This window comes from Columba livia, chromosome 3 (assembly GCF_036013475.1).
Source record: "Columba livia isolate bColLiv1 breed racing homer chromosome 3, bColLiv1.pat.W.v2, whole genome shotgun sequence".
Lineage (NCBI taxonomy): Eukaryota > Metazoa > Chordata > Aves > Columbiformes > Columbidae > Columba > Columba livia.
In genome coordinates, this window is record NC_088604.1 from 13,214,399 (window position 1) to 13,237,014 (window position 22,616).

At 37.9% G+C, this 22,616-nt stretch overlaps 1 protein-coding gene across 2 annotated transcripts; it reads left to right on the forward strand.

Annotated features, from left to right (window-relative positions):
- The first annotated feature begins 499 nt into the window (after nucleotides 1–499).
- On the forward strand, nucleotides 500–19,208 carry LOC135578976 (uncharacterized). Of its 2 annotated transcripts, XM_065055864.1 has the most exons (3): nucleotides 500–1,397; nucleotides 13,588–13,696; nucleotides 16,988–19,208. In XM_065055864.1, exons 1-3 carry the CDS (start codon nucleotides 1,347–1,349, stop codon nucleotides 17,470–17,472), a joined length of 645 nt encoding a protein of 214 aa, XP_064911936.1. In that variant the 5' UTR covers nucleotides 500–1,346; the 3' UTR covers nucleotides 17,473–19,208. The 2 variants fall into 2 exon arrangements, 1 of the variants encoding a protein (XP_064911936.1); XR_010471105.1 differs by lacking the exon at nucleotides 500–1,397 and adding an exon at nucleotides 10,470–13,175 and having other exon boundaries at nucleotides 13,588–19,208.
- The last annotated feature ends 3,408 nt before the right edge of the window (nucleotides 19,209–22,616 follow it).

Genomic DNA, 22,616 nt, shown 5'->3' on the forward strand with positions numbered 1-22,616 from the left:
ATTTGAGCACATCCAGAAACAAAGCAATTATTGCAGGATGCATAAAATATGAATGTGTATCCAAGGTGAAACAACTCAAACACTTGCAGTGACAAAGGCTGTTCTGCAAAAATAATTTTCAATATTTAAGTAACCATTTCTGGTAGCCCTTAGAGTAACAATACAGCTTGATTGCTGCCTGTTCCCTACAATGTTAAGGGGCATCCAGTATAATTTTACTGTAATAAGTAGAATCTGAAAAAAACAAACAGTAAGACTGCAAAAGCAGACTCTTTTCCTGAACCGCTTTGCCTCTGGAATATTTTGATGGCATGACATACAATGTTTATTGTTTTACATGTCTTTAAAGCCTTCAACTTCTCTCTCTGTCAACACATTACTCTTCAGCTTCATTGTGCTATTCTCTCTTCTCTGGTGCCGTGGGAATGTAAAGTAAATGATTCTACTGTTCTCAGCTAGAAATTGGTTTTCATTATAATTTCAAGAGGGGCTTTGAAGTATCTACTTAAGCTCTCACAGTTAATAAGAGACAAGGCAGTTGCTATGCTACTTGTTGATTAAATGAAAAACAGACCTGATAACATGTGAAATCTTCCTAAGGGAGGTGTTTCTCTTATGGAGATACCGAGCAGTTAAGACCTGATTTGCAAAGTTGCGTGTCTAAGGTTAAATGCCTAAATGGTCACTTAAAGTTCCCAAAGCAATGAGCTGGCTATCTGGAGCCAGAGTGTCAGTTGTGTAAATCATCATTAACACTAGCTAAGCATTTGGGCAATATGGACTTTGAGACCCAAATATCAATTTTGTACTCTGATCATTAAAAGTCCTAAATTTTCAGTTAAGAATTAAATGATAAAAAGTGTATTTTTCTGAAGTGCAGTGTGACAGAAAATTCTAATGACACCAAGCAGAAGAGAAGATCCTCAGCTTTGCCAAAACTGGGGTTGTATAGTTGAGGCCAGAAATAACATGTAGTTTCATACCTATAAATCACAGTCTGAAAATCAGTTTATAGGGAATTTCTCTAAAATATAATTTATGTTTCTGAAATAGAATATAGACCTCTAAATTCAGGACAGCAGTCTAATCTAAAGCCCTGACTCAGTTTAGACATCAGAAGTCTCTGAAGTGTGTTGTATCCTTTAAGTCACACTTAACACATTCTGAGTACATGGCATTCAAAATAAAATGTGAAAGTCACAATTACTTCCACCTTGAAACACAGCAAAAGGAGGTGATAGAGCAGTTTACTCATTAAATATTTTGTGCAGGGAATAGGAGCTGTATAATTTAGATTTTCATGCTGAAAACTGCAACTCCCAGTTTTTCCCTTTCCCTTGAAAACCATGAACTCTGCAGCAAAGAATGTAAGAGCCATGAGACCCAAGAAAGAACAGGTAAGAGAAAACATTATTTGGTAGTCCAGTGATTTAAACACTGTACATAATTTCCTTTTATGTGTGTTTCTCTGTTTAAACTGAAAAGCAGAAGCAATCCACAGCAGCAGAACAGAAAATGCTATTAAATCTTGTTTTACTTTCTGTATTTTTGGTCCCAGACTTGCTAGCTGAACTGTGCTCACCATATGAACTGCTTGAGGTGTGGTGGATATACCGATAAGCTTATGATGATCCTCTTAGAACAGAGGAGATCTGAGTTTAGCTCCCTTAAGCTAAGAAGGGCTTTCATCTGTTCCAGTTATTAGCAGCAAAACACCTGATTTTGTAGTTGCTCTCAAATCAACAGAGATAGCAAGGATCGGCATTCTGGCTTAACTGAGGAGCAAATACCAACTGTACGTATACATTGGATGGCAAAGCTCAAGACAGGGGAAAATACACAATTTCAGATACATTTCTGTCTCCAGCTGGAAGAACAAGCCAGCCGCTGTCAATACTCTTGTGTGTGTGAGGGGCTGATATGTTTTCCACCCCTACTCCAAAGACTCAAGATTTTAGGTGACACATTACTGTCTGTTGCAACATATGTCTTTCTTTGAATGGGGTTCTACACAGAGGTCTTTAAGTTGAATTATCTAAAACAATTATTTCATGCATATGGTGTGTTAACTTTTCAGTGATTGCCTTAATAAGATATACTAGGTGAAGAAGTAACAGCTCACTGTCAATGTTAGTAATTTTGAACTTTTTATGAATATACCAGTTTCTGAAAACAAAGATATTCACGATGTTAGAATAACATAAAGCTTATTCTATTAATTCACACTTTCTGGAGAGGAGATGAAAGTTGGGAGATTCTCCTAGGGCAGTAGTGTCCACAAGTATTTTTCATTTTATACCTTTATTTCACCTTTTTGTTTTCTATTTTATATCATGATGTGAGGTGGTTTATTTTGCTCTTTTTGTTTGTTTGTTTGTTTTTCTTTGAATAGCTTCCATTCTGTAAAACATGCACATCCTTTAACAGTTAGATACAGAGAAACAGATCAGTGATTTCAAGCTCATATAAGGAAATTCTGTACAGGGATAATTTTTTGTTTATTGTTTCAGATTTTCTTTATTGCACTTGGCAATTTGAACCAATCTTCACACTGAATAAAGTAATCTTGTATTTACAAAACAAACAAAAATTCCAGTTGCATGGTAACCAGCACCCATACTAAGCCCTAGAAATATCATATCCAAAGGGCCAGGACTTTGTCAAAGAATCAAAGTGCTTTTGACTGATTTATTCATATGATAATAACTGCAACAGGGATTTTTAACCACTACACTACACAAAACAATCCTGTAGCCAGATCCTTTGCTGTCACTGGAGTCAAAGGAGTTACACTGTTGGAGAAGGGGATTCCAGCTCCTCCCAAGCAGTTTGTCCTTGTGCAGCCTGCAGAGGGGAATTTACCTCCATCAGAGAGGAGAGGTCTCACCAGGCAACACGTTCTTTCTGTCAAAAAGGAACTTTACTTTAAAGACACTGTGGACTTCAGATCCAAAGAGTAAGAGGGCATAAGAACTAAGGGTATGGGGTAGCCAGGAAGGCCTCCCAAAGTTTGCCATCATTCTAATGTTACAGAGACAAAAGGCAGACACAGCTGCACGATTTTCCTCTGGGAATTTCACATTAACCTGATAGCTTCAGAGGTTGCTGTTACTTTGGCTGAAGTTATATTTCAAGAAGCTGGAAGGAAGTCCTGAAACTGGTATAAACGCCTTGCTAAGGATCACTGTATGAGTAATTATGATCAGGAAGGTCTTCACTGCTCTCTTGAGTAAGGAGAAAAGAAGGTCCCCAGAAAAATTTCTTCCTCAAAGTTCAGTTTATAATGCACTTTCTTGAAGAACAAGCTGACAAATTTTCTTACGCATAGCATGCGGTTCCTCCGCAATCGTGGACTTGAGCAAAAGTGAGCTGATGTAAAGGCACTCGTTGAGGTATTCTTCGTTTTCTGCCTAATATAGAATGCACCTCATACTGTTGCTTTCATCTCAATGTTTCATGCAATTATAGATTTTGATTCACTTCAATCCTAACCTTTAATCCACAGACAACGGCTGGTAGGGTGCTGGGTTAACAAGAGTAGTGTCTATGGCAACATAGATATTGTGTATTGAAATCAATCAATTGTGTGTTCAACAGATGTAACTGGAAATACCTGCCATGATACTGTCCTGGTTTCAGCTGGGATAGAGTTAATTTTCTTTCTAGTAACTCATAGTGTTTCGTTCTGGACTTAATATGAAAAGCATGTTGATAATACACTGCTGTTTTGGTTGTTGCTGGATAGTAAAGGACTCTTCAGCTTCCCATGCTCTGCCAGGTGCCCAAGAAGCTGGGAGGAAGCAAATCCAGGACAGCTGACCCAAGCTGGCCAAAGGGGTATTCCTTACCATATAACATCATACTCAGTATATAAACTGGAGTTGGCCGGGGGTGGTGAAAATACCATTGCCCAGGAACAAATAGACTATTGGTATGTGACTGGTGAGTAATTGCATTGTGTATCACTTATTTTGTAAATTCTATTATTATTATTATTTTCTCTTCCTTTGCTGTCCTATTAAGCTGTTATTATCTCAACCCACAAGGGTTTTTTTCCCTTTCCAATTCTCTCCTCCATCCCACTTTTGGAGGGGGAATGAGCAAGTGGCTGTGTGGTTCTAGTTGCCAGCTGGTGTTAAACCATGACAAATACAAAATTTCAAATAAGGTAAAGATCACCATCACTGATTAATTCATGTTTAAGTGGGAAGAGAACACTAGACTTTCACTGCAAAAGTTTTGAGATGGTTATGCTTCCAAATTTTTTTCCTTTTGAACAATGGAGTCAAAGCATCATTTTCAGCTGTATTCTCAGCCTGAACACACACAATATTTAATGGGCATGAACTCCAGAAGATAACTGTTAGTCTTTGAGAGGACTGTCAATTCAGTATACTGACAGTGAGAAATGATCTGTATTTCCTTCACACATGTTGTTTTGCTCTCTACACACCCCCAGTTCTGTGAGCAACACTTGGTCCTCAGATTTGCCACAGTTCAGTCTGATGCAGCTGCTTTTTGCAAATAAACCCATGTGCTGTTTCTCATTGCTTCTCCATCTCTTCTTCCCGTATCAAGTCCTCTAGTCACTGTATTTTTGACTCTATGGATGTGACAGATGTGACATCTTCAGGTCTGTACATTTATCTCTTGATTTATGTGTCCTCTATCTTGCTAGCCACAAAAGCACCAACCTTTCCTAGTCCCAAGAATGCAGCTAGGCTTGGCCAGTCTGTCCGGACCCAAATCTACACAGCACAAGGGTAATCCTCTCTTGCTCTGTGGTTGTCACTGAAGGATCTATCCTACATTTACTCTCCATGGTAGACTATCAGACTTCTAATCGTCCAGTTTCAACTGATATAGTAGTTTGACCTGAAAAATAAATAGACTCCCTGATGTACGTATGGTTCTCTTGGAATAGATTTGCTGCTAGAGCGAGACAAGATTCAAGAAAAGCAGATGGAGTCCAGTATGCAGGATTTTCTGGTCTAAAGCCAGGAAGCTTAGTTAATAAGTCAACAAAACAGACTTCTCCATCTTCTAATTGGCTGACAACTTCAGGACCTAAGTTCCCGGTTATTCATACAGGAGCCACTACAACAGGAAAAGATCTATGTTGGCTTTAGCCTTCATAGTTGTTTTATTCTGACAAAAGTGGTTGAATTAATCTGTCTCTTTGCAGACAAAACATAGGTTACATGTGGCTTGTGGGATGCAGAACCTCTGAATCAAAACATCCATCTGTTTCCATCTGAGCAGTGCCATCTCTATAAACAACTGGTGTGAAGTTCTGTGTTGCTTTCTCAAGATAACATCAGACTTAAAGTCCAGAAGGCCTACAGCCTTCTGTACTGTCTCTGTCTTTAAACTTGGGTTAGAGATAAAACATATGTGATACTAGGCAAGAATATTCTGATCCACATTCTGTTCTGTGTTTGTACTCTCATTAATTTTGAGTGACCAACCTGTTGTAAAGGAGTTCTTTTCTAAGACTTATCTTACTTGAGCCTTTGCCTTTGACCATTTTGTTTCAGAATTATGGTCTGAGTTGAAACTCACTTGAAAACAGCAGCCTACAAGATATATTAGATAACATGCAGTTAAACACCTAGCAACCAGATGGCTAAATCTGTAGAAAATCTCCTGCAAAGTACATGCATGAAAACCTATACCCATGTTGACAAAGGATTTGTGGGAATGCTGCCTTAGAAGACATATATATGTGCACAGGACACCAAGGTGGGAAAAACAACACTGAGGAAAGAAACACTAGTCACTCCTCAAAGAAGTGTTGAGAGCCTGACCCTCAAAACAAACAGACCTTATCAAGAGTGATTTTTTGGGGTAAAGTGGTGGCTGAAAGAGACATAGAACTGCTCTAACAGGAAGAAGTCTCCTCTTGTTTGCTTCCTCCTAAATTCAGTTAAACAGGGCTTTGTAAATAAAAGAGGTTGGAAAAACACCTGAATTTAGTGCTCATATTTCCTCCAAAGCTTCAAGGCTTATTTGTTTTGCTAACCAGAAGGTCAGAGGAGACACTGTAGAAAGTCCATTATGGATAAGAATTGAAAAGAGTCACAAAATCCTTGATTGTCAAACAGAAAAGAATATATCTGAATTATCTCTTTGGAAAATTCTGGCACTGAGGAACAGAGCAATGAAAGAGAAGAAAAGCCACAGGGGCAGTGGGAGGACAGGCAGAAAACATCTGCAGCTGTATATGAAATTATATAGAAAATAAGAGAAGAGGGGAGGTCGTGGTAGTCTAGAAGAGAAATTATGCCAAACAGACAATATGTCTGGGCAGCAGGGATGACGAGGAAGAGACTGATTTTTTAAGTATTATAGAGAAAGAAACAGCAGGACATTAGGGTGGGAAAAGGGGTGAAAGAAATGAAAGGTGACATGAAGGTTGAGAACCTGAAAAGAGAAAGAAAATGTTTCAACCTCCAAACATCCAACCCTGATTATGCAGCTGTCAGCCCTGCCCCTTTAATTAAGTAATTGATTAATTAAAATAAAGCACTTAATCTCTCCATTTCCATATTATGCCTCCCACTAACCAGCACCAACTGTGGGGCCCTCATCAGAAAGCTCCTTCCTATTTGAATTCATGTTGGTTCCCAAACATATTACTTTGTAAATAGGAAATGACAACATTGGCTCCGTGCCCCAGTATCGTTGCAGCATTGCCATATGTCAGTATCATGCTAAACATAGTAAGCAGAAGACCCAACAATATAATTATTGAGGACATCTGTCAGCAGCACAGGCTACATCTGGGATTAGTAGCTGTAATGCTAGAAAGACCTAGAAGAAGCAGAGAGGAAAGTCCTTTTGTGTTGGCATGGATCCTCAGCTGGTGTAAATTTAAGCTATTCAAAGAAGCTGATGAACTCAGCATCAGCTGATACTGGCTAAGAATCTGACACTGAAAACAAGGCCAATGTCATTAAGTATGCGATTCAATATTTTCTTTGTAAAGGTAGAAGGCCTCAAAACAATCTGATTTTATAACAAGGAAGATCATTTATTAGTGGAACCAGCAGGTAGAGACTGTCTTTTATCTCAGATCTGAAGGACTGCAGATGAGTTCGGAAAGCTCCTGAAAATCATTAAAAATTCTCTTTAATGTTCTATGTGCATCAATCTTGCCGTAGCGCAATTTTATATTTCAAATAAATGATAGGTAGAAAAAAGAATGTTTTGAGCACATTTAACGCTCGCTAAAGATTCTTCACCCACAGCAGAGTTTATCTTGTAGTCAGCATAGGCAGACTGTCTAGGGAAACCAGTGACACATGCAGATTAGACCTATTTATTAATCTGAGGGCAAGCTCCTGTTGGGAAGCAAGTATCTGCGTTAGTGAAATGCTGCATTTGAGTTAATATCCCCTGCAGAAATCACATAGCCATGTTTGTGCCATGCTGTGCTCATTCTAACGTACCATAGCTCTCAGCAAGACTTAATATTTCAAACACCAGGTTGCTCTAATATTGGTTATAGGGCATCTGGGCTGGAGGTTATCCACATTTAAATACACGTCAGAAAGACTTCAGTCTGTCTGTCTGTGTGCAAACCCAGAGGATTTCCAGCCAGTTCACAGCCCTATCGCTTAAGGACTAAGTATGTGATGAGGAGTTACATAGCCAAAGGGATTACACATAAGAAATGTCGACAAGCAGATTTTGAACAATAACAAGAAAGTTGCTTTCCAAAGAAAGTGCCTTGTGATGTATTAGATGAGAAATAAAGGAGAAGAAAGGTTAATCTCCCCTGATAAAAGCTTTTCCTGCATGTGTCATATAAAACTTCTAACTCATTTACACTGCAGATTAATGAACAAGGGCATCTGTACCTCTCAGTCAGGTTTGTAGTCAAGAGTAAATGAGCTCGTTCATTGGTCTCTCTCCCTACTTCTAATTTTTTTTGCTTTGAAAGATTTCTTTGAGGCCTAAATTCACAATCTATATGTAACTAAGGATACAGTAAATGCAGTAGATTACAGAATTCACAGAATGTAAATTTTTTTTCCCCTAAAACTAGGAAAAAACCTTCCTAATATCGCTACAATGAGATTCTTGAAGGATATAAGAGAGGTACACCTCTTAAACTCATTCATGCAGCTGGAAGTCCACTGAAACACTTGTGCTTATGGGTGTAGATATGTGGGCTTATGTGTGAGCTATATGTTTAAACTCTTCCTGTAGTCCATAAAGCCTGTAGATCTAGAGAGTGATTCAGCTGACCAAAGGGTCTACTTTAACTCTGATGCTTTGAATTGCCTTCCTGAGGTGTTTATTGCTCTCCTCTGACTGTAGAGGAAGCATACGGAGCCTAATGTTCTAACTGAATGCCTGTATACATTCCTGCTTCTCCGCAACAACATACACTTTACAGGCTGGCAAACAAGGTATCTAATTAACTGAGGTTAAATTTACTGTTTATTATGATGAGACATGAAAAAATGAATGCAGAAGAAAAATAATCTGATACAAACCTGTGACTGCAGCCAAACCATCGAAAATATTTTCATTTACATAACATGTAAAGAGCATTTTCTTTCCAGGATTCAGTTGTGCCTTTTCTAGACAGGAGGGAAAAGAGGCATGAGCACTGAAATGAAGAGAGGCAGGAAAAATGAATGTACATCTGCAGTGTGTTGCTGCTGTTGGTGCTCTTCAGTGGGCTGAACACTGCTTGAACCTTCCATGAGTGTGGTGGATGAAAGTACATGATTAGTCGTTGATTGCATGTACTCTTTTGTTAAAGCCAGGATCTGAATAAGCAGCTATTTTGTTTAGTTCAGTTTTCTTAATAGAACATTTAGAAAGTCCTCTAAAATAATTTTAGGTCTCCAGCCTCGCATGAGTTCATCCTATCCCTTTCAAAGGAAAGAGGAGTTGAGGAAAAATTTCAGGTTGAAAAAATGACAAAAATCCCCAAACAAACAAACTGACACATAATTTAGATAACAAGGGAAAATTTAAAAAAAATCAAAATGGAATTTTCATATTCTCTAATTTTCAGGATTTTTTTTTCCTCAGAAAACTGAGGATAGATAATTTCATTTTGGTAATAAAAGGCAACACTGTACAAATGGCTCAAGCCAATGGCCTGGCCCTAAAAACACAAATTTGTCTGCATCAGTAAAACTATCCACCACACTGACACTACTTACATTTGGAAAATCTGTGTGTTTAATGGTTAGCAGGATCTGTTTTCAAGTGGGGCTGAAGTAAGACTTAGATACACACCCTTAGCTTGGGGGTAGATTTCACTGTTACTGTTGAGGGAAAACACCCAGCTCAGAAAACTATTCTATTTCATTCTAGAAATACAATACCAGTTAAGAAACACAGACATACAGAATTAATAACTTAGTCTTGGCTGATTTCAGCTTTCTAGTGAGTTTTGACAGTAGTGTTGAAAACAGTGCTTGGATGAAAAGGAACCTATAATGGAAACTATGCAGGAACTTTAACACTACCAGCAGTGCCAATGAGTAAGTGCTCTAACCATAGTGCTTGTAAGAATATCACCCATATGGGGAACTATGCACCTATTGGACTTGCTCACCAAAAGATTAACTTCAAAATCTATAGCCTCAATTTCAGCAGTTTAACTAAGTTTAAATGATCTGTGAATTTTAGGGTAATGTATATTTAACATGCATCTCTATAGGACTATCGGACCCATATAGCTTGTCTTTATTTGCAATGCTATAGACCTTGTGACCATTCACTTAGGTGTAGCATATTTAATTTTTTAATGGGCTAATGCTTGTTCTTTCAGGAGAGTTCCTCTATATACAAAGCAATTACTTAAACCAGTGCTTGTTTAACTGACCTAACCAGACCAGTCACGTAATCTTTAGGCCTTTTCATATCTTGCCAGCATTTTTATTAATGGAATAAGGTTTTTCCTGTCTTAAATATTCTTTTGCAAATGTTTCCAGGCAGAATAAGAATGTGAATAACCTAGTGTTCAGCAATGAGTTTTTAACAGATTCTTATTCTTCTGTCTGATTTTTTATAAGGGAAATACAGTTGCCATCACATAGACCACATTAGTAATATCGCACTTAATTTTTGTTTCAGGCTAATATTGGGGTTGTTGCAGGGACGTTTTGAGGGACATATAGAGGGTGGAGCCAGTTTTCTTTGTTCACATTTCCAAAGCACTCCCCAAAGCACTATTCTTATTTTTGCTTTGGGATCACGCTGCAAAGCCTGGTGGAATTTTCACTTCCATGTTACTTCCTCAATGTCCTGCTATAATGTTTTGCTGCTTGGATTTCTTCCTCTCTTCCCCCTCATGAGGACACATGTATGCACACACATTGCACAACTATATCAAGCAACAAAGAGCACTCAGATGCAAGCCTTTGTTAAACCCAGAGTGTACATCCTAATTCATGCCTAAAGTCTCACATGCAACAGCTGCTTTTCAGCTACCAGTTTTACAAAGGCATCTCATGACTCCTTATGGCAGTTCTTTCTCTACGGGATTAATTGAGTTTCACACAACCCACAGGATAACAGCATTTGCTAAAAGTAAATTTATAGATAGCATGATTATTATATTTCTGTATTTGTAAAAAGCAGGGACAGACTCTCATTTTGGTCAAGCCCATTTAAAATCATAAAAATTCTTCTGACATCAAAGGAACCACCTTCATGTCAAACTGCTGGAAGCTAATAAAGAATTTGGCCAGGCTATTTCCTATTGTATGAGAAACATGCTATTTGTGATTAAGCTTGTAAAAAAGAAGCAGTCACAACCCCTTTTCTACTGCGCATTGAGTAATCAGACTCACCCTTGCCACATCTAAGCCCCCGCTAGGGCACACTAGGACATGACTAACATCTATTATATTTTTGTTTATTCCTCTCCTTCCCAGTCAATAATGACATGCAGTGACCGATGGTGTATTTAGAATACACCTTATATACTTACACTACTAGTCAAGGTAAGGTCAAAGATGTGCAGACAGAGGTGGTGAGGTTTGTTGTAACTATTCATTCCCGTGGGAATTTATTTCCCACTTTGGGTCAACTGAGGGAACTCTGTCTCTTGCACTGACACACTTACAAGTCTTTTACCGAAGCAGCTGCTCTGGCTGGGAAAAATTTAATGTGGCAGTTTTATGTGTGCTTTCCTCTCAGGATGCTACCAGTGGGCTCACTTTGCCCCCTCAACACAAAATGAGGTCTTGCGTAATTTTGCACTTCCCACTATTAAAGTAAACTTAAACCTTTAAAGTTATATCAAGGGAATGTCTTTAATACTGCACCATACTGAAAGCAGCCCCTCTGAAGCACTGTGGTTTTTTACCTCATTAAGAGAGATTATATTCTCAGAAAGCACCACTTGGATTTACAATTACAATTACAATTTACAACAATTATAATTGTTGTAAAATAACCATCCAAAGGCATTAAATGCAGATGAACTTAAGAATATTTTGTGTTGGGAAAGCAGGGGGAAAGAAAGCAAACAATGCAGAAAAACTAAATATGTAGGGCAAACTCATTGCAATGGAAGAAACACATTGAAAAATAAAGTACATAAAAATAGAAGAACATTCTACATTTGAAAAGCACATCAATTGTAATAAAAGCTCATAAAAGGTAGAATATAATTACAAGGTACAGAATTTGAACACAAGAGGTGCTTGGATGGTTAATGTGCTGGCTTTGCTCACTGCTAGTGTTATTTCAAAGTGGTGTTGAACAGGGCTACAGTCAAGCCTAGGAGGAACATTACAAACTCTTAGAGTACTATTGGTGACGCAGAACATTATTTGCCAGAAGTCTGGTCCCAGGGTCTGATTTTAAAAAGAGCATTTGCATATCTGTGAGCATGCTTAATTTTTTTAGCAACACATTGCCTTTAAACTGGATTAATTATTGCAGTGTTTTACATTAAAAACTTGTGATCTGATTCTGCAATTAAAAAAATGGTATGTTGTTGCTTTAGGTACAGCAGATTCCTTTCATTTTCTTCTACAATGAAACATTTCAGTACAATGGGTTCTGAAAACAATTTTTAATGCTGACCCCTCTGCATTCTAGTTTCATTTGTGGAGGTACACAAGCAGCCATAGTAACAGCCTCAAACATAACTTTCAAAACACACTGCCTTTGTACTTCAAAAGAGATACATCCCCATTTCTTTCTTATATGTCTTTTTTCAAGCCTTTTATTCTTCACAAAGAAATACAGATCTGACCTGACAAAACCACTTTTCATGACAGAGTAATCAAAATTATCCTGCCTGAGTAAATCTGAGAGCTCTTTTCCTGGTAGTGCTACCTGGGAGCAGAAAGGCATAGATTTTGTTTGTGTCTCTTGGAAAAATGTGGACTAGTTTGTGAAAGAGGATAATTATATTTAGACGTAGAGTCTTTATCAGTCCTCTGACCTTAAAGAGACAGATAGCTCTTATCTGAGATGGAAACCCATTGAATTAATTGAATGTACATAAGGGCTTTGAGGACCATAATTGTAATGGGGACCTAGATGCTCTCCTGCTTCACTCAAAACATCCCCACACTTGCTACCCCAGAAGACAACATACTCCCTGGGTTTTGACACCCTTCAGGTGTCCATACTGCTTGAAGGGTCAGTGCTGGTAAGTATGCTGTGAACTTATTTCCCAGAGTACTTCCAGAAAGAAAGAAAAGCTGGCATAGCTTCCTCTTTTTTACTTATTCCTCTAGGATGAAAAACATGCTCTGTGATGCAGAGGGTTCACTCTCACCTACAGTATTGCATTCCTGTTACTAGAAAAGGCTATAAAAAACAGTTCTTTAAAACTGCCTCTTTCCATCAGGCCACAGCTAAAGAAAGTGGAATTCAGCACAAGAGGGGCAGACAGGTATTTCTGGTGGAATGTAAGTCCTATAGGTCTTTATACTAAAAGAAACAAACTCAAACCAACCAGGTAAAATGCCCCTTACCCAGGAAAGCAAATCACATTTCTTTGCAGTACCTAGTCAGAATTTGTGTTGTGCCCTTATCCTCTCATCCTGGTCTTCTGTTTGTCCAGATGATGCTCAGGTCACCCAAACCTGTCTGGAGTGAAATACCTGTGTTTTCTTTGTGTCGAAATGAAGGATGGGAAGAAAAAGCAATCAAGTTTCAGCAAGGCAGAGGCACACACTTGAGTATCAAACAAAAGTCTAGACAGATTCATTAGCTGTTTTTGTTGGTTTGTTTGTTTGTTTCTTTGTTTTAAAATTCCCTTATACTAAATATTTGGTCTTTATAAAATATTCAGAATGTGTATGTATTAATAGCTTTCAAAAAAAACCTCTCTTTCAGAGGCTGCTGTTCAGTTCTGAGGCTATTATTGTAATATATGCAACATCCTCTCCTCTTTCTTTTATTGTTTAAAATATTCAAAAGACTAATTGGAAAAATAAATGTCTGAAAAATGTTTTAAACTGATTTGAAAGAGGGCTGAGAGTAATGCTATATGTACTTATTTATAAGAATTTAGTAAATGAAGGACTTGACTTTCAGATGGTGACTCTTTCACGTCCTTCATTGCCTTCTATAAACTATCTTGCACTTTAGGAGGGAAGAGAAGTTCCCGGAGCTGGACTCACGCAGTCTGATGAGAGTCTCTGTGCCACACAAAACGCTGCTGGAACCTTCTCTGCACAAACCAGACGACAACTCCATGGTAATGGGGAAAGCAGTCAAGCTGATCAGTAGAACTCAGGTCAACTCATTTAACAATGTTGGCTTTAAATCCTGTATTTTTAAACCTGTTATGTATTTAAAAAGGCTCTATGAAGACAAGTCTGAAAGATAATGCCTTGGAAAAGGGGGCAATAGTTCCAGAGATTTTGAGAGACATGAGTTTAAGTCTGGAATTTATACACATCCCTGGTATTTTCCCATCTCAATGGCACAGTAAAACTGCTTAAATAAAACAGAGTGGGGGAAATCAGTCACACCAGATGATTCATGTACGCTTCTCCCTCCACTCAAGTCATATTTTAAACAACATCTCATTGAAGTTTATAATAAAATGCTTATATATTTTTCTTTATGGTATTGGTAAGCAATGGTCCCTTTGTCTACAGTCTGTCTCATAAATATAAAGTTAACTGTTATTTCAAGTTCTATTAGATCTAGGTATAGGAGACCTTTGTTAACCTAAGTAGTTTAAAATTCTCGTAGTTACAGCTAATTTTCTTAGAACTCTGCAGTTAAATTTACCTTGGCAAGTTCATAGATTGCTCTTTGCTAGGAGAAAACTTGTATGGAAAAAGACGTTTCATATCCACATAGCTGATGAATATATCTGATAAAGCAATTTAATAATATGTTATATTTAAAATATGTATATTTTTACTCTGTGAGTGACAGTAAAGTTTAGGTAGTTTTCACAACAAGTCTCCTTAGGAAACTGGAACTGCAGAATCAAAATGTTTTTGCTGTCATTTGTTCTGTATTATTTTCTTCTCTGAAAATAACCTGGATACCAAAATGTAACTGCCTTGGTCTTTGTTCTGTTTTGAATGTTCCAGTTTAAAATCTATCACACCACAATCTCTGTGCTTTTTATTTGGGAAGACTGATTTTCTCAACCGTTTTTATATTTTGTTAGAATCATGTAGAACTCCATGACTGCGGAAATTGCGTTATTGTAGAAATTCAAAGGATACATATGAGATACTTCAACTAACACTCCACATACACATACAGAAAACAGAAAAAATAAAGGAGTATCAATTAAATCTGTGCCAGGCCCCAGGTGAGAGCTAGGAGCAATCATACCATAATTTTCTATATGTAGATTTTATTTTTATTCTGGTCTTACAATAAAATGGAAGGATCAATAGAAGAATTTCCCAGAGGACTTTACACTGTAAAAGACAGTTAGAAACATGTGGACCTAGTAGACCTTCTGAATCTCTAGTGTTTAAATGGTTTATTTACAGCTGAAGCGCACATTGGAAGCAGACCTGATTAAAAAATGGGATCTGAAAACAGTTGTAAACTTGTAACATGATGAGAAACCTCATTTGGAGACAGCCTTAACCAGATAGTACACAGGACATAGGGCACAGATGTGATGAGCCCACCTCGTTGGGTACTTGGAACGTCTGTTGTACATTTGAGCCCGGCAAGCTCAACTTACTAAGACACAGCACACCAACCAGTGATCCACAGGGTGGTTGCATTTTGTGCTTTCCATAGCCCTGGCAGCCACCACCAAGACTTGTGTGATGACCACCTCTGTGATTTCTGAGTGTCAACCATTATTTTGAGTGGTGCATCAAGTACTCATCTTGAACAAATGTATTTCATCTAGCAGGAGTGGTAAGAGTTTAATGTACCAATAGTTCCAGTAAATCATTCTGTGGACTGTGTCCCAGTCTTGAGGTGGAGATGGCCCTGACTATCAAGTGCTTTAACTTTCCTTCCTAGATTTCTTATATGTATCATTCCACAAAGATTTACTATATATCTCATTCTCAAGGAGTTTTTATTGATATCACCCTCTTGTAGTGCTTCAGTTTTATTTCCATCTAGATACAGAAATTGCTCCACACTTCTTTAATAGTTACATTATCTGGTTATTTGTGAACTATAGGACTGTCTACCACTATCCAAATATATATAATTGAATTAGCTTTTTGAGAAATTGGCTAATTGTTTCCATAGAACAAGCATTACTTTTTACAGTCAAATATAGTATGAATATAAATTGTTCAAATATCAGTGACTAACTCAATCACCAGTTCACATTCTGGAAAAAATATTATAAAGTTTATATATATACTTATTTTTTAGCCAGTTCTTGTAGACCAGATATCACATTACTTTGTTAGTCACTACCTGGCCAGAGTATAATTTTTTTGATTTTTTATCACTTTGCATGAACAGATTCCTTTGGTCCCTTTGAGATATATTAGAGGAGATTAGAACTGTGCGTGATAGTTATACATACTATTAGGCGTGAATCACTGAAGGGTACTGTTAGTTCTTCTGTTAAAATATTCACAGCTTGAATGGAAATACAGTTTGCATGAAGACGCAGCTCACCCACCTCAGTCCACTCTTTGCTGTATACTTTTGTGATTTCTCATTAGCTGACGTCTGCCTTCTGCCACAAACGGACTTACATTCCTCCCATCTGTTGTGAACCTAATTTAATCATTAGTCACTAATATGAACGCAACAACAAATACTTTCATGCATGAAGGGTCTGCCCTTTCCCCCATTGTCAGAATTTTTGTGAGGTAATGTTTTCCAGTAAAATTTTCATAACAGATTAGTTCAAAAGATCTATTTCTGTCTACATCAGGTTTTTATTAATGTTAAGTTCTAGATCCAGTAAGATCAATCAGTAATTCAAATGAAACTGTGTTTTTGTACAGATTTATCTGATTTTTTAAATCTGAATGTTTTCAGAATAGAACATTTCTTCAGAGTATTTCTACAGCTGTAATTAAGTTAGAGATTTTACAGTTACTCAGTATAGATATATTGCATGCACCATAGCTCATCAGTTATTAGATGTATCTGAACTAGAAAAGCAAATAGAAATGAGACATCATTTAAAATAATTATTATTACTAAACTAAAAGGAAATTAATTAAAAACCAACAATGAAGACATAATGGAAAAACAAAACAGAACATTTAAACAAGATTTAAAAGTATATGAAGAACTCAAGAATCAATATATTTAGTGAAAAAAGAAGTAATCTCATTTAATTCTAATCTCTGTTAAGGGATTACAACTCCTAAGAATCAAGGAGAAGAATTTGAGCTGTGCAGAAAGAATCCTTACAGTTCATTTGTAGTCTAGAAAATTTACATGATAATGGTATTAAAAAATCTTTTTTCTGTGTAATACCAGAAATTTTGAAATTATCCATGAAAATATTAAAAACATTTTTAAATTGTCCTTTTTTTTTTTTTTTTTGTGAACACCTCATGCTGGTTGCCTGGCTGAGGTTTTGTTAGTGGAATGGTGGCTGTGGTGGTGTCATCTCACAGAAGATGCCAGGAGCTGTCCCTGTGTCACACACAGCCAGTGTCAGCTGGCTCCAAGATGGACCCACTGCTGTTCAAAGCTGAGCCCATCAGTGATGTTGGTGGCACCTCTATGCTAACATATTCAAGAAAAGGTAAGAAAGAAAGATTAACAAAGAGTGAAAAAAGCTTCACAGCAGCTGTGGTAGGAGTGAGAATGTATGAGAGAAACAATTCTGCAGACACCAAGGTCAGTGAAGAAGGAGAGGGAGGAGGTGCCTCGGGTGCTGGGGAAGAGATTCCCCTGCAGCCCTCAGAGAAGACCATGGTGAAGCAGCTTTGTCCCCTGCAGCCCAGGGAGGACCATGTCAGAGCAGATATCCACACTGCATCCCATGGAGGACCCTATGTTGGAGCAAGTGAATGTGCTCAGAGGGAAGCTGAGCCCATGAAGAGCCTGCACTAGATCAAGCTCCTGGAAGAAACTTCAGTCCCTGGAGAGGAGCTGGTGTCACAGCAGGTTTTCTGGCAGGACCTGTGGCCCATGGAGGACCCATGCTGGAACAGTCTGTTCCTGAAGGACTGTATCCCATGGAAAGGACCCACGCTGGAGAAGTTCATAAAGAACTGTAGCCCATGAGAAGGACCCATGTTGGAGTAGGCAAAAGAGCATGAGGAGGAAAGAGTGTCAGGGATGAAACACTATTGACTGATCGCAAACCCCACTCCCCATCCCCCTGCGCTGCTTGGAGTGGGAAGGTTAGAAAGATAGGAGGGAAGTTGAGCCTGGGAAGAAGGGAGGGGTGGGGAAAAGGTGCTTTTAATTTTGTTCTTATTTATTCACTACCCAGATCTTTTTTCAATAGGCAATAAATTATATTAATTTCCTTAAGTCTGTTTTGCCAGTGATAGTAATTGCTAAATGATTTACCTGTCCTTATGCCGACCCATGAGCTTTTCCATCATATTTTTATCTCCTGTCCTGTTGAGGAGAGGGACTGATAGAGCTTCTTGGTGGGCATCTGGTAGCACCAAGGTGAACCTAACACATGATGTACAAACAGTATTTTCTGAAAATAAGTTGCATAGTTGATTGGAGTGTTGTGCTTAATTTCACAGAATACATCCTTGTTTCTCTTTGCTATGTCCTTCAATCTTATTTCCTCAAACCATTCTTAATATACAGCAGGTCTACTGTGACACCCGTTGTTGATGAGACTGTCTGACATTGTCTTTTAGACCCTGCACTTGACCAAACTTCATTCAGTGTGGGATGTCCTGTGTTAGCTCTCTTTACAGAAGCACTCTTTGCTTTATGGAAAATTTCACCTAACATGGTCCAAACTTTTTCCAGGCAAAAGTATTGTCTTGGCCTCATTCAACATTCTGGCAGCCTTTCCTCTGCAATGCCCATAATCCTGTGCTTTGCGGTCCCTGAGCTGCGTCAGATGTCAGCACTAGCAATGGTGACATGTTGGAAATAAACTGAAAGAAGGAGGTAGGAGAACTCAGTATAAATATTAAAAATGGAGATTGGAGAATATGACTGGATATCAGTGGTTGAGGGAAAAGAGAAGCAGATCAGATGGAGAGACAGGACTAGTGCAAGGATAACGATAGGAAGTAGCAAGACAGGACTAGGAATGAAGCCTGTTTCGGAGGAGTCTTCTAAAGGCTAAGCAAGATGCCTGTGGCTGAAGGTTGTTATGGGAGGAAAACAATGCATCTCATTATTTTAGTTTGGATGTTTGCACTGGCAACCAATTTAGCACTGGATCAAGAGTGTGCTTGGGAAAGAAATTTCCTGGTGGGCCCTGCTACTGTGTTCTGGTTGCCATGTTACCACATACATCATAGATTCCTTTCAGATTAATCTGGAAAATGAATTACAGATCTTCAGTAACTGTACTTCTGCCTATGCACTGCTAAGACTTTTGACCCAGTAGGTTATATGTGGCCTTCAAGCCTGAGGAGCAAGGTGGTTTGCATTCACGTTCTTAGATTTGGCCTCTAGACTGTGTGCTTGCCGTACATAACACTTGGCCTGGATCTTCTCTGGATTCTAGGTGACTTTAAGTCCTAGTAATTACTTTTGTGTGAGAGCATAATATAATGTGAGGGTTTGCCAGAATGATTAATTTGTATCATCCCTGTGAGAATGTGGGATGCATACTCTAAGACATGGCACTGAGAGGCATTTGAGAGGGCAAGGCCTGCAGAGATAAGAGAAATTGTCCTGGGCAGAGGAAGCAAAACCTGGTGTAATTAATGTTCATATGATATGGCTGGAACATGCTTTGCTATGCACTGCTCTATCACTTGTAGCTGGGTTCCCTCTGGGAGAAAGCTGGTTGGGCCGTTTCAGCAAAAGACAGGAGAAATGAGCTGGCACATATGAGATGTAGATAAACGTGTCACCAGATCTGGGAGTATTTGCCAGACCTGGGAGATAACTATCTGACAAATGCAGGTGCCTCCCAAAGCCAGGATGCAAAAAGGACGGAAACTTGTCCTTGTTTATGCCTCAGGCTTCACCTCTCCATTCATTTATTGACAACCTGATCTTTCAATATTTTAAACTGACTTTACTGGCAAGCTCAAAGATGACAACAAAAAGACTTATCATCCACTGAGGGTAAACTTCTTTCCTGCCTTTGATCCAGAGTAGGGCAAAAACACACAAGTGGTGTCATTGCTGCTATGAAAAACTTACTCCACCTAGGACACCCCTAGATAAGTCCATCAGAACATAAGCCTTAATAGTAACTGATAGACATTTTAACTGATTCTTGATCAAAACTTCAACTGAAAGAAACACTTCTATGATCAGTATTTCAGCAAATATCCTTTAAGCTGTATCTGATGTGATGCTGAGATTTGCAAACTCAACTCTCATTATTCTTTGAATGAGCAAAGACACTATTTAAAGGTACTTATAAAAGTCAAGGAAGAAGACAAGTAGGCAGGATATTAAAAAGCAGTGTGAGGCAGTGAAATAATCAGACTTCAGTTGCCAATATTTGATCTTCTTTTGCGGCACTTGAAAATCCAATGAAATTCCTACATGCAATCAGTCAACATTCTCTGGAAAGCAGAAATGGAAAAGGCACCTCTTATTTTTGAGAGTAAATGCTTTTCATCTGTATATGAATTTCACATCTTCTTGTCTGAACTGATTTCTGTGTTTGTCAACTGTTTGTTTTTTGGCTCTGAGGGGTTGTACTTTTGAAGGGAGAGAGGTGTAGAGATTTGCAGTTCTATCTCTAACTGTATGGATATATTTCAACTACCTTAGCTATCACTCTGGCAAATCTATAATTCATCTGGAGAATTTCCCATGAGAATCATGACTGGATATTCTAATGCAGACCTTAAAATGCCTATGTGTTGCACTACCTGGCCTTTATTTGTGGGTTTGTGTAAGAAAATGTTTTTAAAGATCACAAAGTACAACTATAATTACTCAGTTTAAATTTGTTAATTTTAATCTTTAGTAGAAATCAATTTATTTAGGGTTAAACAGCTTTTTGGCACAATTGCAGTATTTCTGTAAGTGATGACATTGCATGTTGCAAACTGTGCCGTGCTGACACCAGCAAGTCCAAATGCCAGCCAATACTATATACAATAGTAGCCGTGGGACAAGGATAGCAAATGAGCATGTGTCTAATTAAAGTTCTCTGATAGGATTAATCAGTTGACATTTTGCCACATAAATCAATAGCTGGATTTTCATCCCACCAAAAAGCCTCCTTTTCGCTGAGGAAGCTATTCGCTCTTAGCTAGAAAGTCAATGTTTTAGGCAGATGATTGATTTGCCCTACATTTTATGCATTCAGATTCAAAATACAAACAACAGATGGCTTTCTCTACAGACCTAAACCTAGATTTGATTGGTATAATCCACTCAACACTGCTGGAATTCAAACTCTGTAAACTTACAATGACCTATGGATCTCTCTTCTACTCCATCTCAAATGTAACTTGTCCAATTTAGCAGGTACAATATCTAGTGATTTAGATCTCCAAGAGGAGCATGGTAAGACAAAGACTATTCTGTCACTATTAATAGCTGCCGCAACACTAAAGCAATGGATGAAGTAGCCTCACACTGGGCAGAACCTCATTAAGAGTGACCAAAAGAAACCAGGCCCTCTTCAGATTACAGCCTTCATCATACGGACCCTCCAATTAGAGCACGTTATTCAGAGCTGTTACTTGCTTGAATGGAAACTCTTGGGCTGGGCCTGAGACGATTTGGCTTTTAATTAGGTAATTATAAATCCCTAATTATAGGCTGATAATCTTACCAATATCTCCTCTTAACTTTGGCGCCAACTAGACCAGATGACTTGGTCTTATCCTCATCCTCAAGGAGAATGAGGTTTTTCTTCCAGAGATAAGAGTTGTCTATAGATCATGAGTGATTTGGTGTAAAGATTACTAGTATTTCTTAAGCTGCTTAGACAAGGCATTAAGGTTCATTTTTTAAAAATGTAATTAGTGAACATATTACAACGTGCTTTCTATAACCGAATCTGAATCTATACGACAGGAATACTAAAATTTGTAATATCATTAGGATCCATGCATATTAACTTATATTAAACAACATGATTTTTTTCATGTAGGATTTCACAAAATTCAATTAAAAGCTGGTGTGAACAATGAAAATTGGACACTTTATATAAATAATTGAAATATCCTGCTGTTTCTTTAGTGAAAGCTGGCACTTGTAAAAGATAGCAGACTGTTGACCTTACTCAGGGAAACTACTCACAGGATCAGTTTAGCTTCAGGAGTCAGTTAAATCCAGAACTTTGTCAGAGAAAGTTAAAAAAACCCACAACAAACACAAAAAAACAAGTTCATCCCAAAATGGAGTTTAAGGAATATTAAATCTACTTAAGAATCAGAGTAAAATTCGGGGAACAATCATGGAAACAAAAGGGAGAGGCAAGAGGGATTTTAAAAATATTATTAAGGATTACTTCTTAGAAAAAGTGACCTAAATTCAAGAGAACTGACATTGAACAATTGGGCTAAATAACCCTAGAATTAAATTAAATGTGTATTTTGGGGTAACATGAACACTAGCTGTTCTTATAAAAACCTGTTTGTTTTTGTTTGGTTTTGATAAGCCTTTTTTTTTTTTTTTGTTCTGTTCAGATTTATTTTTCAACCAACAGCTAAAAACTCCAAGATTTGACTTAGTGAATACTTTCTGATGCAAATCTGGTGTTGCTTCTGCTGTAGCATACAGTCGCTTTAGATGTATGCAAATTAATAGGATGCAGATCTTATATGCCAATCTTATGTGTCAATCTCTATGACTAATCTGAGGCCTTGACCAATTTTAGTATTAATACATCCCAGCAGATTATGTTTTTTAATTGTTCACTCAAATACACTCGGAAAAAGTGCTTTCAAAAGTACTAAGGAGCCTAATAGGCAACAGATTTTACAGTCATGTCCAAATGAAACCTGGAGTAGGGAACATGAACACCATAAAATGGATGTAAAGAAAAGACAAAGACAAGAGAGAAGTGTAAATGCATGTAGAATTTACTTCCTCTAAATTGGCAGTGCACCCTGAAATCAAGAAAAGCA